Raw genomic sequence first — 17,621 nt, 5'->3', positions numbered from 1 at the left:
GTAACAACTACAAAACAAACAAATGAAATTGTTGTAAAATAAACAATGAGTAAAGTTGTTAAAAAGTTACAGAATAGGGGGGCTGGAATACTTTACATAAATTTAAAAATAAATAGCATTTTTGTCACCTACGAAATAAGTTAAATTAATAATAGATTAATAAGTTTTGAAAGTTTCCGGTGTACATTTAACCATCTGTGGGGTAGGTATCATAAACAGTGGGCCTAAGCCCACTCATTGATAAGCCCGATCAACACAGTCTACACCAAAAAATAAACAATAATCCTTCTTATATTGCAAGAATAACACGTGGGCGGGTCTTTTGGGACATTCGTTCCATTACACTGTGCTACAAAAGTGGACAAATTTTTTTTGCAGGGGTTCTGATGCATAAATTCGGTATTGTGGGAGTCGAAAATACCTTTGGTTTCTTTGGGTCACTTCGTTTTTGTGTTTCTTGGATTTTCAACTTAAAACGGACATAACTTCTTTTTACCACATCGGACATTTACAGCTTACTTTTTATTTAAAAGGTGAGAATGATGTATTTCGAACGAGGCATAATTTTTAAAAATCGGTTAACAAATGGTTAAGTTATAGTGATTTAAGTGTGACAAAAATGCATTAAAAAAACAGAAAATGCTTTTATTCGTGCTCCAGGCTGCGTAGAAGACACCGAACTGCGTAATTATTTGCTTTTATCAAGGAGGTAAATTTGTTATCTTTACAAAATGGGGAAAACCAATGAAATCGGTTGAAAAATGCGTGAGTTATGCCATCTTTAATGTTTTAACTTTTTGGTTTTTCCTTTATAAAAGATTGGTACCTTGTGCGTAATTGTTAACTAGACAAATGTTTACTTTGTGATCAAATACTTTTATCGAGTTTTGTCAATATGACATTTTTATCGCCGGAAAATCGAAAATTTATCAAATGGCTAAAATTTTTTTCTGTGTTAGCATTTGGAGTTCCCAATGGTACAGAAACTTCCCTACCAAAAATTGTGAACATAGGTCCAGATTTTGGTATAGCCCTCACATAGCGGTAACACCCGATTTCAGGTATTTTGAAGTTTTTGACTTCACATTCCGTCTAAATTGGATGTTATTTGGTTATGGGGTTCCGTTGAAGGTGGAAAGGACATGTTGGGAATGGGATGTTCGGAGGAGGTTGTGCGGAAGTTCGATGGAGGTTGTTCGAAAGTTCGGTGGAGGTTCGGAGAAGTTTATTCGGAAGTTCCGTGGAGATTGTTCGGAAAAGTAAAATCTATTTACTAAAAAATTAACAATAAAAAATAATTTAAAAAATGAAGTTACAGAGTTTTATTTGTAAATGCACTAAAAAGTAGAAAATAAATGATTCTCTTAGTCTCAATAAGTATATTCTTCTTGATGCGATCTCTCAAATGAAACGCATGCATTTAAATTAAAAATGATGACAAAATTAAATGACAATAAATGGTAATAGTCTACTCAAAATAGACATGCTTATAAGGACAAGACATGCTTATAAATTACCACAAAGCTGAATTTTGGTGGAAAGCTAGGGTTTGCCATTAAAAATAACGTCCTAAAAGTCCCCATCGATCCAATGTGTTCAAACGAGGTTATTCAGGATCAAAGGTAATTTTTGGAGGCCTTATTCAGTTTTTTTAATACCCTCAGCATTTATGCTAACGAGGGTATATACACTTTCATACGGACAAAATGTGCCTCATCAAAATAACGGTTTTTAGACCCCAAGTATGTTTGGACGAAATGTGTTTCAGACAATTTGGAGTCGATTGAGCAATGTACGTCCGTCTGTCTGTCTGGCTGGCTAGAGCGCACGATAACTCTCGAACGGATCAACAGATTCGGTCCAAAATTTGGATTTCGAAATATTTTGTCGAAACTTAGTTTAAGTTCGAAAATGGGTTATATCGGTCCGCTCCTTCCGGTATCTCCCCCACAAAAGTTCGGAAATGTTCTGAAAATTTGTGGGCACGATAACTCTTGAAGGAAGTAACCGATTTGTTCCATACTTTGCAGATCGTGAAATTTCTATCAGTCTTAGATGAGGTTCCAATATGGACTCAATCGCTCCACTCCTTCGGGTACCTCCCACACAGAATTTCGGAAAAGTTCAGTTTAAGGCCTGCTCTCGAATCGCTTTGATTTTTGTTGTACCAACATGGGCGAGTCCATGCTTCCTGAGAAAACTGCCTGAAAGTTACAAAAAAAACCCTATGACACTGTGTGTAGTGATTGGAGCGCAAGATAATTCTCGAACGGATCAGTCGATTCGGTTCAAAATGTGGCCTTCGTAATATTTTGTGCAAACTTAGATTAAGTTCGAAGATACCGATATGGCTTATCTTCGAACTTAAACTAAGTTTGCACAAAATATTACGAAGGCCAGGTACCTCCTTCAGGTACCTCCCCCACAAAAGTTCAAAAATGTTCGGAAAATTGTGCGCACGATATCTCTTGATGGGAGTGTCCGATTTGGTCCATACTTTACACATCCTAATATATCTACCAGATATAGATCAGGTTGGAATATGGATTATATTTGTCCACTCCTTCGGGTACCTCCCACACAAAATTTTGGATAAATTCACTTTAAGACCTGCTCTCGAATCGCTTTGATTTTTGTTGAAGCAACTTGCATTCGCTGCCTCAATTACGACAGTATAAGTTTTTCAGGGTCAAGTCCATACTTCTTGAGAAAACAGCCCGAAATTTGTAAAAAAAAAACCCTATAGCTGCAGAGCACGAACCGAATACTGCGTTCGTCCACACTTTGGATATTGTAATATTAGATGAAATTCGAAGGCGGTGCTTATAGGTCCACTCCCTCCGGTACCTTCCCCACAAAATTTAAAAAATGGCACGCGCGATTTCTCAGGGCGACGGGATTTTCCCCCTTGTGCTCGAGTAAGCTCGCGGGGCCAAGGTTCGTACAGACATTTATATTGTATAGAGACAGAAAGAGAGAGGCAGGTGTGATTTTGGATGAATATTTCAAGTTCCTTTATTGACTAAGATGAAGAGTTTCATAGGCTAAAAATTAATAATAAAATTTTTAATAATAAAAATTATAATGATCATGCTTTTGGTAAGAGCAGGATCTCCGTCCGTAACTACCGTGGTATCTTCGCTCAGTTTGGGAGTGCTCCTCCGAGAGTAGGATAAGTACTAGGGTTGGGTGACAGGATACGGGACCGTGGGCTTGTGAGACCTCGATAAGTACTCTTATCTACGTGGGAGAGACCTGGATAAGTACTCTAAAATACGTGGGAGAGACCTGGATAAGTACTCCACGTCACGTCTACTGAGACCTGATGGAAGGAGGGATAATGCAAAGGCACTACTATTAACCACGATTACGGCAAGAGACCTTAGTAGGTACTCAAGCAAGGATAATAGGGAATACTACTGCAAGAGACCTTAGTAAATACTCAAGCAAGGATACCAGGGAATACTACTGCAAGAGACCTTAGTAAGTACTGAAGCAAGGATACCAGGGAATACTACTGCAAGAGACCTTAGTAAGTACTCAAGCAAGGATACTAGGGAATACTACTGCAAGAGAGCTTAGTAAGTACTCAAGCAAGGATACTAGGGAATACTACAGCGAGAGACCTTATTAAGTACTCAAGCAAGGATACTGGGGGATACTACTGCAAGAGATCTTAGTAAGTACTCAAGCGGAAAATTCAAGGATCGAGATATAATCGAATGATATTTTTAGGATCGAAGGATATCTCAAGGATCGAAGGATATTCCAAGGATACTTCGGAGTCTTAACGATACCCCAAGGATCAAGGATTACCCGAAGGATATTTCTATGCTCGAAGGATATCCCAAGGATCGAAGGATCCAAGGATACTTCGGAGTCTTAAGGCAACTTCAAGGATACAATCAAAGGATAATATATACAATCAAAGGATAATATATGAATGTTATGATTTACATGGATGCATACAGGACACCAAGACTTTCGATTACACCTCGCCGAAGTTGCCGCGGGTCGATGTTTACGCACTGAAGGTCTCGCACTGACTGACCCAATTTGAAAATCGTCCGCCTTTTATATGGTCGTAGACCACGTGTTTCCCATAGGAATAACGGGATCTTGCTAATTTAGCTCTCTCTCTCTCTCTCTCAGCAACTCCCTTTATGGGAGTTGTTGTTTATCTCAACCAATGGCTGAGTCAAACTCACGTGAGGCTAACGGGATATTGACAGAGACTGATGGTTTTAAATTAAAATAAATCCCTTTATTAATTCGGTTGGATATAAACAAAACAAAACAAATTCAAATTAGCAAAGGTGGTGGCATAATTGAGGGCTCCGATTTTTGCCGTTACAAGACGTAGCAACCGATTTGGTCCAAACTTTGGATCTCTAAATATTGCCGAAACTTTGTTTATGTTCAAATTTGGTCCCTATCTGTCCAATCCTTGTGGTACCAACATTTGTGTGTGCTTAAGGTTCTGTTCGCAGATCCTTTGGACATTTTTATCGAAGGTTTTCCAAGGGAATCTGTTTACAGCGATATTATGTTTTTCGTAGGCTAGTGTGATAAAAAAGTCCTATCTGTCGATATCCCCGTAAATTTTTTAACTTTAATCCTATCCATACTTTTGTCGGTTCATACGCCCAAACTGTTGAAAACCCCCTGAAGTTTTTTTGGGACAAAAAGTATTTCAATCCACACAGGCTGAGTGTATATCTCTGTCGGCAAAGCCGACTGATACTTTTTTACTTGTTGACTTTTCAATAGGAGTCACCGATCTTGAGACGTCGTGATATAAGTGTCAAATTACACATGTGAAGAATTACGCCGCGTAAGAACATCATGAGGTCCGTTTAAAATAGCAACGCAATGTGTTGGGTATTTCTATAAGCTTTCATACGATTCCCACTCTGCAGTAATCGGTACAGTAGAACTGGGTCTAACCCGGTTTTAGATCTGGCCTTTCGGATCAAATAACCGGCGAACCGGATCTGTCGCCCATGAAAATTATACATTTCCGTAATCAGCGCAACAAACCCTACTTTTTGGCAAAAATTCAAAAAAATCGTAGAGTTTTCGTTGGGGTCGTTCCCGTTGGGTTAAATGGGCTATTTTTGCATAAAATTTCTTTAACATGGAATAACTTTACTATACACGCTCCGATTTTGTTGGATTTTTTTTTTTTGAAAGATAGGTATAGTTTCACTCTTCAAGGAAACATGTATGTTTTGGGTGCACAAACCCGGTTACCCCGGTTATTTTAGCCGTTTCAACCTAATATATGCGTATTTCCCTTATAAGTGTATATAAATGATGTGTTTTTTAGAACCGCTATAACTCAAGAATGGTTCCTTCTAGGAAAACATTACAAAGACCAAAGTTGTTGATAATTTTTCTGCCTGCAATATTTGCCCAAGTCACTTTTTGATTAGACCCACCGTTTTCTAGAAAAAAATCCGAAAACCTAAAAAAATCCCTAAATTTTGACCTTTGACCCCGAATAACTGTTTTTGCACACATGAGATTGATGCGGACTTTTAGGACATTTCTTATAATGGCAAACCCTAGTTCTCCACCAAAATTCAGCTTTGTGGGAATTTTTGCTATTTCTATGTCTATTTTGATTGGACTTCAAGCGTTTTATTTGAGATATCCCATCATGAGTAAGAATGTACTTATTGAGGCTAAGAGAACAAAATAAAAATAAAACACTGTTAATTAATTTTTTTAATTAATTTTTATTCAACGCTTCTGGTGATAAAAATAGGTGATCACTCATTTTTTTCTTCATGTGCGGTAATTAAAACAAGTGATTGGTGGCCAAGTCGGGGCTGTACGACGGATGTGCAAATCAATTTCACGTTTTAGGCGGTCAAACAGACGCTGGTTTGAGCCGGTCTCGCCATCTTCGCCATCTCTTGTCCAAACAAATTGAGGTGTACCACTCAGAATTGAGCGTCATACGTCGCTCAAGCGGAATAGGTGCCACCTTTGCTTTACGACAGCAATCAAACCGATATTCAGCCTATCGATAGTTTGCCAGCTCTATTTGAGCCTTTTTTTAGCGATTGTCAACTTGTGCTGGTTTCAAAGAGAACAAAACTTTGTACGGCCAAATGCATCCAATATCGCATTTATGTATGCTGGTGGAAGAAATGCTCAAGGATGTCTCTATTTCACGGTATGCCACATGACGATCTTGAATTATCAGGGGTTGGGATATTCGGGTAGTTAGTGATCGGAATTATGCTAACATTGATCAGTACATTCAACTCATTGCCCATCTCCGCAATCCATGTGGTGAACAGAGTGCCCGTAGACTTAGTGTCAGATATTTGCAATTTCCTTGCGCGTAACATGTGGCAAATCGATCAAATAGTAAAGCACGCTACGAAATTATATCTCACACCTTTTAACAGAAAATGGAGTGCACCAATAGGGTCCATCTTCGAACTTAAACTAAGTTTGGGCAAAATATTACAAAGTGCAACATTTGGTTCGAATCGGTTGATCCGTTGGAGAGTTATCGAGACGGACAGGGCTAATTCGACTCCAAATTGTCTCAAACGAAAAAGCTCCGGATACATTGTGGATATGTATATGAAAACAAAACGTAAGAAGCCACTAGGACTTCAAGTGATGCGACTCATTTTAATGGTTTCAGATCAAATATGTTAGGATGAAAATTGCTTCAGCCTATTTGTAGTTGATTATGTCATGTCCATCCGTAGGTTAAATAATGAATTATAGTGGCCCTATAATTCGTTTCCACCTATTACACTACACATTGTCTGGTCTCCCCATCTTACTCGTAAGAACGGTTAAAACTTCTTTCTAGGTGTGTCATAACACGGAATAACAAAGTCGACAATTGTTTTGTTTATCAATCAAAGAACAATTGCTTTACAAATACATATGTAATTAAAGCTGAAGAAGTCCCTTTGGGAATGTCAACTTAACACTATTTTTCCAAGGTGGAAAAAGAGTTTCCTGTGTTTGTTCGCACGACAAGCTGTTAAATAGTTGACCCCAGCAAATTTACATTTTATTCCTTGTTTTTACTTACCATTGATTTATGAAGTTTGGCGATACATTTTCAAATTCTCATTGAAGACTTTAAATGCCTATACAATTCTATTTATTCGTCTGGCATAATTCTTAGATTTAGATTTAAATACAAATATTAGATACTCTATCAGACACAACAACATTGCCAACGAATTACCCAAACTTATCACATAAAAAGCCAATTGAAAATCTCGAATTGTTAATATTCTAAAGCCAACATTAACTTCATACAAATGCTTCTTCATTGCCGTAAGTTCTGCTTCATTTTTTGTGTCTCGTTCAAATTTAGAAATAATACCAGCTTGTTGGAACATTAAAAGCAATCGATTGACCGTTTCTTCCCACGGTGCATCACGTAACCATACATAAGCAATGCTATAATGCTTAGGAAATTCGGGTATAATCCATATTTGTTTTTTGATCAAAACATCCATTGATTCCAACTTCAAGCTGTTGTAACGATTGACACTGGCAAATTTTCCCTTATCAATTACTTCCTTTAGTATGCTTACATTACGATTGGGCATATACAGAGTTTTATTGTTAAGACGATCATATAGTTCCGAGTTACTATCCCCACCCACAAATAAATCATCTTTCATCGAGGCATGGCGATAGAGAATTTCCAAGCCGGCCGCATCAAGTCCAGCTAAGGTATTTATATCTTGAAAATATAATGGTTCAATGTGACTCGAGGCCAAACTGGATTCAATTATGGCACCAAATATCATGCTAACCAAACACAGCGCTACAACCCAAACTTTTTCCGATTCAAATTGGGGATAATGATTTATGCCCTGTCGTACCCAAAGTACCCATGAATCTTTTAAAATTAACAGATATTGCCGATGTAGGGGATGATGCAAGTCCTTGTTAAAAGATTTTCTTTTGTGGATTTTAAGATATATTGTCGAAATTCGTAGTATTGCCCATACAACTGATGCCAAAAATCCTATAGTAATGAAACTTATCCATACATTTGGTTTTATGGCAAATATCGGTAGCAAATAATCGGGCACACGTTCCGCCTTACGCGTATATATACACAATTGATCATCGTACATTGCCACCGAGAATGTTATATCTTGTGTCAAATAATCCTTTATGAAGAATCCTGTAAAGCATATGTCTACAGTGTGATCCAATATTGAGCCAATGGCACCATTATATGAGCCGTTCGGTAGGCGCTCTCTGCAATGAAAGAACAGAAAATTTAAAATGAATCTTCTGAAAATAAAATCTAGAGACATTTACAGACCCTATAAAGGATGGTTTATATATAAAAAATCTTACCGCGTCGTAATATTAAAACCAGACGACCCGTTAAGGGTATTCTACAACTACACGACCCTTTAAGGATCTTCTACCTGTTAAGGGTCTTCTATATGTAGACGACCCTTTAAGGGTCTTCTGTAAATAGAGGATTGTTTAAGGGTCTTCTATACATAGCTGTCCCTTTAAGGGTATTCTATACATAGACGACCCCTTAAGGATCGTCTACATATAGAAGACCCTTAAAGGGTCGTCTACATGTAGAAGACCCTTAAAGTGTCGTCTACATATAGAAGACCCTTAAAAGGCCGTCTATCTACAGAAGACCCTTAAGGGGTTGTCTATATATAGAAGACCTTTAAAGGGATGTTTATTTATTGAAGACCCTTAAAGGGTCGTCTGTGTACAAAAGCGCCGTAAAGGGTAGTTTATCTACAGATGAACCTTAAAGGGTCGTCATATATAGAAGATTCTTAAAGGGTCGTCTACATATAGAAGACCTTTAAAGGGTCGTCTACATATAGAAGACCCTTAAATGGTCGTCTACAAATAGAAGACCCTTAAAGGGTCGTCTACATATAGAAGATCCTTAAAGGTCGTCTACAAATAGAAGACCCTTAAAGGGTCGTCTACATATAGAAGATCCTTAAAGGTCGTCTACATATAGAAGACCCTTAAAGGTTCGTCTAGATATAGAAGACCCTTAAAGGCTCGTCTACATATAGAAGATCCTTAAAGGGTCGTCTGCATATAGAAGGACCTTAAAGGGTCGTCTTCAATAGAAGACCCTTACAAATAGAAGGACCTTAAAGGGTCGTCTGCATAAAGAAAACCCTTAAAGGGTCGTCTTCAAATGGAAGACCCTTACAAATAGAAGACCCTTAAAGGGTCGTCTACAAATAGTAGGCCCTCAAAGGTTCGTCTATTTATAGAAGACCCTTAAAGGGTCGTCTATTTATAGAAGACCCTTAAAGGGTCGTCTATTTATAGAAGACCCTTAAAGGGTCGTCTATTTATAGAAGACCCTTAAAGGGTCGTCTATTTATAGAAGACCCTTAAAGGGTCGTCTATTTATAGAAGACCCTTTAAGGGTCGTCATGTATGTATAGAAGACCCTTAAAGGGTCGTCATGTATGTATAGAAGAGCCTTAAACGGTCGTCATGTATGTATAGAAGGTCCTTAAGGGGTCGTCAAGTATAGAAAAGTCTTCTATGCATAGACGACCCTTTAAAAGTCTTCTTTACATAGACGACCCTTATAGGGTAAAGAAGACCCTTAAAGGGTCTGCTACATATAGAAGACCTTTAAGGGGTCGTCTATATGTAGAAGACCTTTAAAGGGTCATCTACATATAGAAGACCCTTAAAGGGTCGTCTACATATAGAAGACCCTTAAAGGATCGTCTACATATAGAAGACCCTTAAAGGGTCGTCTACATATAGAAGACCCTTAAAGGGTCGTCTACATTAGAAGACCCTTAAAGGGTCGTCTACATTAGAAGACCCTTAAAGGGTCGTCTACATATAGAAGACCCTTAAAGGGTCGTCTACACATAGAAGACCCTTAAAGGGTCGTCTACACATAGAATACCCTTAAAGGGTCGTCTACATATAGAAGACCCTTAAAGCGTCGTCTACACATAGAAGACCCTTAAAGGGTCGTCTACATATAGAAGACCCTTAAAGCGTCGTCTACACATAGAAGACCCTTAAAGCGTCGTCTACATATAGAAGACCCTTAAAGGATCGTCTACATATAGAAGACCCTTAAAGGGTCGTCTACACATAGAAGGCCCTTAAAGGGTCGTCTATTTATGGAATACTCTTAAAAGGTCGTCTATTTATGGAATACTCTTAAAAGGTCGTCTATGTATAGAATATCCTCAAAGGGTCGTCTATGTATAGAAGACCCTTAAAGGATCGACTATGTATAGAAGACCCTTAAAGGGTCGACTATGTATCGAAGACCCTTAAAGGGTCGTCTATGTATAGAATATCCTCAAAGGGTCGTCTATGTATAGAAGACCCTTAAAGGGTCGTCTATGTATAGAAGACCCTTAAAGGGTCGCCTATGTATAGAAGACCCTTAAAGGGTCGTCTATGTATAGAAGACCCTTAAAGGGTCGCCTATGTATAGAAGACCCTTAAAGGGTCGTCTATGTATAGAAGACCCTTAAAGGGTCGTCTGTCTATAGAAGACCCTTAAAGGGTCGTCTATCTATAGAAGACCCTTAACGGGTCGTCTATCTATAGAAGACCCTTAAAGGGTCGTCTATCTATAGAAGACCCTTAAAGGGTCGTCTATCTATAGAAGACCCTTAAAGGGTCGTCTATCTATAGAAGACCCTTAAAGGGTCGTCTATCTATAGAAGACCCTTAAAGGGTCGTCTATCTATAGAAGACCCTTAAAGGGTCGTCTATCTATAGAAGACCCTTAAAGGGTCGTCTATCTATAGAAGACCCTTAAAGGGTCGTCTATGTATAGAATATCCTCAAAGGGTCGCCTATGTATAGAAGACCCTTAAAGGGTCGTCTATGTATAGAAGACCCTTAAAGGGTCGTCTATGTATAGAAGACCCTTAAAGGGTCGTCTATGTATAGAAGACCCTTAAAGGGTCGTCTATGTATAGAAGACCCTTAAAGGGTCGTCTATGTATAGAAGACCCTTAAAGGGTCGTCTATGTATAGAAGACCCTTAAAGGGTCGTCTATGTATAGAAGACCCTTAAAGGGTCGTCTATGTATAGAAGACCCTTAAAGGGTCGTCTATGTATAGAAGACCCTTAAAGGGTCGTCTATATATAGAAGACCCTTAAAGGGTCGTCTATCTATAGAAGACCCTTCAAGGGTCGTCTATGTATAGAAGACCCTTAAAGGGTCGTCTATCTATAGAAGACCCTTCAAGGGTCGTCTATGTATAGAAGACCCTTAAAGGGCCGTCTATGTATAGAACACCCTTAAAGGGTCGTCTATGTATAGAACACCCTTAAAGGGTCGTCTATGTATAGAAGACCCTTAAAGGGCCGTCTATGTATAGAAGACCCTTAAAGGGTCGTCTATGTATAGAAGACCCTTAAAGGGTCCTCTATGTATAGAAGACCCTTAAAGGGTCGTCTATGTATAGAAGACCCTTAAAGGGTCGTCTGTGTATAGAAGATCCTTAAAGGGTCCTCTATGTATAGAAGACCCTTAAAGGGTCCTCTATGTATAGAAGACCCTTAAAAGGTCCTCTATGTATAGAAGACCCTTAAAAAGTCCTCTATGTATAGAAGACCCTTTAAGGGTCCTCTATGTATAGAAGACCCTTAAAGGGTCCTTATGTATAGAAGACCCTTAAAGGGTCCTCTATGTATAGAAGACCCTTAAAGGGTCGTCTATGTATAGAAGACCCTTAAAGGGTCGTATATGTATAGAAGACCCTAAAAGGGTCATCTATGTATAGAAGACCCTTAAGGGGTCCCTATGTATAGAAGACCCTTAAAGGGTCCTTTACGTATAAAAGACCTTTAATGGTTCCTCTATGTATAGAAGACCCTTAAAGGGTCCTCTATGTATAGAAGACCCTTAAAGGGTCCTCTATGTATAGAAGACCCTTAAAGGGTCGTCTATGTATAGAAGACCCTTAAGGGGTCCCTATGTATAGAAGACCCTTAAAGGGTCCTCTACGTATAAAAGACCTTTAATGGTTCCTCTATGTATAGAATACCCTTAAAGGGTCCTCTATGTATAGAAGACCCTTAAAGGGTCGTCTATGTATAGAAGACCCTTAAAAGGTCGTCTATGTATAGAAGACCCTTAAAGGGTCCTCTATGTATAGAAGACCCTTAAAAAGTCCTCTATGTATAGAATACCCTTAAAGGGTCATCTACATATAGAATACCCTTAATAGGTCATCTACATATAGAAGGCCCTTTAAGAGTAGTCTACATATAGAAGACCCTTAAAGGTTCATCTACATATAGAAGACCCTTAAGGGGTCGTCTACATATAGAAGAAGAGCCTTAAAGGGTCATCTACATATAGAAGAAGGCCCTTAAAGGGTCGTCTACATATAGAAGAAGACCCTTAAAGGGTCGTCTATGTATAGAAGACCCTTAAAGGCTTTTAAAATTCATACCACATCTTTTCGTGGTAAATTATTCCACAGATTATAACTTACCCAAAATAATTTGGATCTGGATCTAATAGTTTCATGGTAAAATTCATGACCCTTTCCACATTATGGGCCACTCTACCATCAAGTCCTTGGGCAGAGTCCATTTTTCCAGTTATTGGGTTTAGCACAGGTCGTGAATAGACTGATTGAAAAATTTGCACTTTCAAAGGATAACCACGCATGTTATGGAACAAAATTGTATCCAAAGAAACGTCTCCATTATAAACAACAATTTCACCATAATTTCCATTGTCATCCAATTTAAATGCATCGTAAATATAAACACCATCATTTGTTAAATAAAACACATTCAATATTCTTAACTTGGTCCATAGAAGGTGGCCCACTTTGTGTAACTCTTTTAAATCCACCTTGGCATCGCTGATAACAAGGAAATTGTATCCTCTACGCTTAGCATAATGTTCTGCTGTTGTTTTAAGTCGCTCTATGTCACCTACAATAACATGGCTGCTGTCGATTGTTGTATTTGTCGCATTCCTCTCTGATCCATAAGTTTGAAGCATATGCGGCATCTGAGAATGTCTGATAAACCATTGGATGTATGGATTTTGCATATCTTCTTGAAACTTGCTGGAGCGTAGCATTAAATTTAAGGATTTAACTTCCTTAAGAGAAGTTCTCAACCATTTTTCTATTGAATCTCCAGGAATATCAACATTTTTATTTTGTGCCAAACTTTTTGAACGGGCCATTGTAATAATTGCAAAAGCTATAATACATTTCCGCAGCATTCTTTCTTTACAACCGTATACTTTGTTATTGAGAAATGCAATGACAAACTGTTGTTACTTAGTTTGCCTTTTTAAGATATTTTGCGCAAATTATTCACTTTTTCGCAGACAGCCATCCAAACAATTGTTTTGTGTCCTTTGAGACCTAATTGTCCTTTATAAAAATGTTTATTTTATAATCAAAAGTCATTGTTCGACATTTCGTAATTTTTTTTGCCAAATCATATAAAGGAACAGAGGTAATAACACCACTGGGTTGTGTGTGGCAGGGCTAACAAAAAAGTTCATGATAAAAAGGATGCCACAATGAAATAAATTTCATTTAACCGTCTGTATTTCGTATGTACGAGCGTTAAGAGTATGTAGTCTCTGACAATGCATCATACAACTTCAACAATTTATTAATTTTTTGCCCATTAGGGAGATTTTTTTAATAATTTTGCGATTGGTTCGATGTAAGTTGAAAAGCTCATCAGGCTCTCGGATGTTGGAATGACATGTCTTGGCATCGAATTGTATCTATGTATAAAACAGAAAAATGTACGTCCGTTTGTTTGTGCCTTAATAACTCAAAAACCGTGTATTACAGCACCGCCTGAAAGTAACATAGGCTATACAAATTTTTGAAATTCCTCGTTGAGATATAGCATCAGAATCATAGGTACCTCCAAAACCGTAGGTTTTGTGTGCGAATATCTTTAGAATGGTAACAGATACAGACTCCAAATTTTGTCAAAATGAGTTGCTAATATTAAATATCATCTAAGGTTCAAAGGTTTTAAATTCGTAAGAAGTTATATTCAAACCAATCGAAAGTGTCCCGAGCAATAAATGCGGTTAGGCAATTGCGGGAAAGTAACCCCATACTATCAAACTTCAAAAATTTATATTTTAGCTTTATTATTAGATTCTGATTATTAGAGTCATCACCACGTTATAATCGATAATGTGATTAAATGATAAGATAAACGGGTGGTCACATGGGGAAGGTACCAAGATGCATGCGAATATGTTGACTATAGTGGTGTAAATGTGAGCGATTTGCAACACGAAGCTTCCTTGATCGATTTTTCGAATATTTTAAGTACTTCGAATGTTGATATTCAGTTAGATGAGCTAATGCATGGAGTCTATCAACTTCATTCTGTTTTCCCGAGGAAAATATTTAGAAAGTCAATCAATACCGACAAATGGATAAACTCCCCTGAAATACGTTATCATCAGTCTGTTGCCGTCTTGGCATATAATGCATATATTCAAGATAAATGTACACAAAGGTGGCAAATTTTTTGCAAAGCACGAAACCGAACGAAGTCAATTAAGAGGAAATTTAAGAAAACTCACCACGCTGCACTTTTTAATGGTTGCACTAATCCCAAGTCCCTCTGGAATGTTATTCGGAGAAATGGGTTAATTGGCTCTAATAGTACCACGGTAGATACACCATCAATAGCGGATCTCAATTCTTTAAATACTTCATTTGTAAGTAATCAGCTAGATAGCCACAATAGTTTCGAACAATTATTCCCTGTATATCCTGAAGATGTGGGATTTTCATTTCAATGCATTTCACTTAATGACCTTCACATGGCTTTTTCATCCATTAAATCGAATGCTCCGGGAATTGATGGCCTTCCTCTAAGATTCTTTAAAATCATTTTTCCATTCATCTCGTCGTATTTTTTGCACTTGGTCAACACGATCATTATGACATCCACTTTCCCAAAAGGATGGAAAACAGCGAAAATTAACCCAATTAAGAAAAAGGACACTACTGGGGATAGTTATAGACCAATAGCTTTACTTCCAGTGCTGTCGAAGGTCGTAGAATATGTACTTAAAAAGCAACTTGAGGAGTATTTAGTAAACAACAGCATGCTCGACGATTGTCAATGTGGTTTTCGTAGTCACCGTAGCACATCGATGTTGTTGGTGGGCCTAACGGACTCCATACGAAAAAATATTTCCCAACAAAATGTGTCAATACTGCTATCGTTAGATTTAGAAAAGGCTTTCGATAGAATTGACTACCCAATTTTAATATATAAACTAAAACGTTTCTATGGTTTCAGCCATAATGCCTGCAAATTGGTAAACTCATATCTCTCTGATAGAAGTCAATGCGTTGCAATGAACGATATGTTCTCGGATGTACTACCTGTAAAGAGTGGGGTCCCCCAAGGTTCGATCCTGGGGCCCTTGTTTTTCATAATTTTTTTAAATGATTTGTTTGGGAATATCCGTTTCTGGTGTTCCCCATATTCATATGCAGACGATATTCAGCTTCTTTTTAAGTCACCTGTAGACAGTCCGGACGTTCTGCTAGCAAAATTTCACTACGTTATGAAACAGTTGTATGAATGGATGGACACGAATCGATTAATTGTTAATCCTTCTAAAACGAATGCATTGATTTTCCCAAGTAACACATGTTATAACTTCTCACTGGCTTATGATGGACAAGCAATAAATATTGTCAATAGCATAAAATGTCTCGGTGTTGTCATTGATGATAAGCTGTCATTTGAAGCCCATATTGACAATGTTGTAACACACACACATTTGACCTTACGGCAACTATATAATACAGACTTAATTATACCCCGTAATATAAAAGTGCAATTGGCGCATTCACTAATAATGTCACATGTAATGTACTGCATAGAAATCTTCTCCTGTACAACTAAAGTAAATATGAAAAAAATCAAGCTATCGATACACAGAGTAGTACGTTACATCTACTCTCTTAAACGATTTGATCATGTTAGTACTAAAGTCAAACATTTCTTAGGTTGTTCTTTCTGGCGGTTTATAGACTGCAGATCCTTTATGCTATTTTATAATGTTGTTAAACATCAAACTCCTACGTTTCTTCTAGATATATTTCTCTTTGGTCCGTCTACAAGATCGTATCAATTAACTGTTCCCAATGCTACTGGTCCCATGGACAAGTCATTCCAAATACGAATTGCAAGAATTTTCAACAGCCTTCCGCCTTCACTTAAGCAATTTTCATTATCTAGTAAAACTTATAAGTCTAAAATCATAAACCACTTTGGTTCTACCATGGTACAAATGCCCAGGTAGCCGCATCGGCATTAATTTTTCCTTTTTGAAGTTTAAATCTCTAATGAGAACAATTTATTTTTCTATTTAGTTTTGCATTATCGCAACACACTTCGACTATGATACACCAATTTTCCACAAACCATAACATAAAGTTAAATGTATACATGTTTTATGTTGATTGTACATGAACAATAATTTTATATAAAAAAAAAAATCATATTTACATGCGTAACCTGAGTAGTTTTTCTATATATGTTATATTTATAGCAACGCATAGTTAACCTTTTTTTAAATTTAATTATACATTTTGAAAAAAAGTATCTTTTAAAATCGTTAAAACATTTGTTATTATCTCATCAACACTATTATACTTGAGTAGTTTTTTTCTACTTGCCAATCAATCATTGAGAAAACATGTACTAAAAATTAAAAAAAAAATCATTTGTATTTATCTCATGATAATCATTCTATTTGAGTAGTTATTTACTTGCCGAACGCTCAGTAACTTATCGTAATTATAACTTTTTTTTAAGATAACAATATTTTTATATGTAACTTGGAGTAGTTTAATTTGCAATTTAATTATAATCGGCCCTAGGGCTTAAAATTGCATTCACTGAAAGAAATAAATAAAATAAAATAAATAAATCTAAATATATAAAAATGGTGTAAAAAATGTATAGTAATTCATAAAATGAGAACGGCAAGGCCGATTTCTGTAAAATTTGTTGTCAGTTATTCGTATTTTCGAGGAGAAGGTCTTTACGGAAGAAAATTTTGGAAAATCTCTCTGGAAAAGTCGGAAAATTGGAAAAATCGAAAATATAGTTTTTGTATGAAATTTTATTCCTTAATAGCGAGACGAAGTTCGCCGGGTCCGCTAGTAATAAATATTAATAATAATAAGTAAAAACGTATCAGTCGGCTTGGCCGACAGAGATATACCCTCAGCCTCGGATCTAAAGAAGAGAAGTAGCACACAATACTTCCGATACATCATCACTGCTGCAGCCGCTCGCCATATTCCTGCTGGTCGAATACCCGAAGTAAGTCCAAACTTCCCAGCAAAGGCGACGGGATTAGCAAATGAGCGTGATGAGCTTCGAGCCAACCCCAATGACCCCAGAGTCAGGGAGCTGACACTGGAAGTTAACAGGCTGGTCGGCGAGCATAAGCGGAACAAGTGGTTAAATCATCTGAAGAGTTGCAACATTGGAGCCGGAATAAGCGAATTTTGGACAACGGTTAAGTCACTCTCGAACGCTGGAAGGATGGCGACGTTACGTTGACTGACCCTAAGAG

The 17,621-nt window shown here is 37.5% G+C and overlaps 2 protein-coding genes across 8 annotated transcripts in view; one reads left to right on the top strand and one right to left on the bottom strand.

The window, feature by feature from the left end:
* Positions 1-12,602, bottom strand: part of LOC141390931 (uncharacterized) — a 31,388-nt gene extending 18,786 nt beyond the window's left edge. Inside the window, exons 1-2 of the mRNA XM_073963860.1 lie at positions 12,502-12,602; positions 7,229-8,262 (exon numbers count right to left, since the gene is read on the bottom strand). Of these exons, the coding sequence (XP_073819961.1) occupies positions 7,229-8,262; positions 12,502-12,602 (1,135 nt within the window). The remainder of the gene's footprint in view (positions 1-7,228; positions 8,263-12,501) is intronic.
* Positions 1-17,621, top strand: part of LOC141389846 (uncharacterized) — a 113,164-nt gene that overhangs the window by 70,632 nt on the left and 24,911 nt on the right. The window lies entirely within an intron of this gene.

The sequence above is a fragment of the Musca autumnalis genome, unplaced genomic scaffold (assembly GCF_047663935.1).
Source record: "Musca autumnalis isolate F117 unplaced genomic scaffold, ASM4766393v1 scaffold_1, whole genome shotgun sequence".
Taxonomy (NCBI): Eukaryota; Metazoa; Arthropoda; class Insecta; order Diptera; family Muscidae; genus Musca; species Musca autumnalis.
The sequence above is the reverse complement of the archived record's forward strand: the minus strand, read 5'-3'. Positions and strand labels throughout refer to the sequence as shown.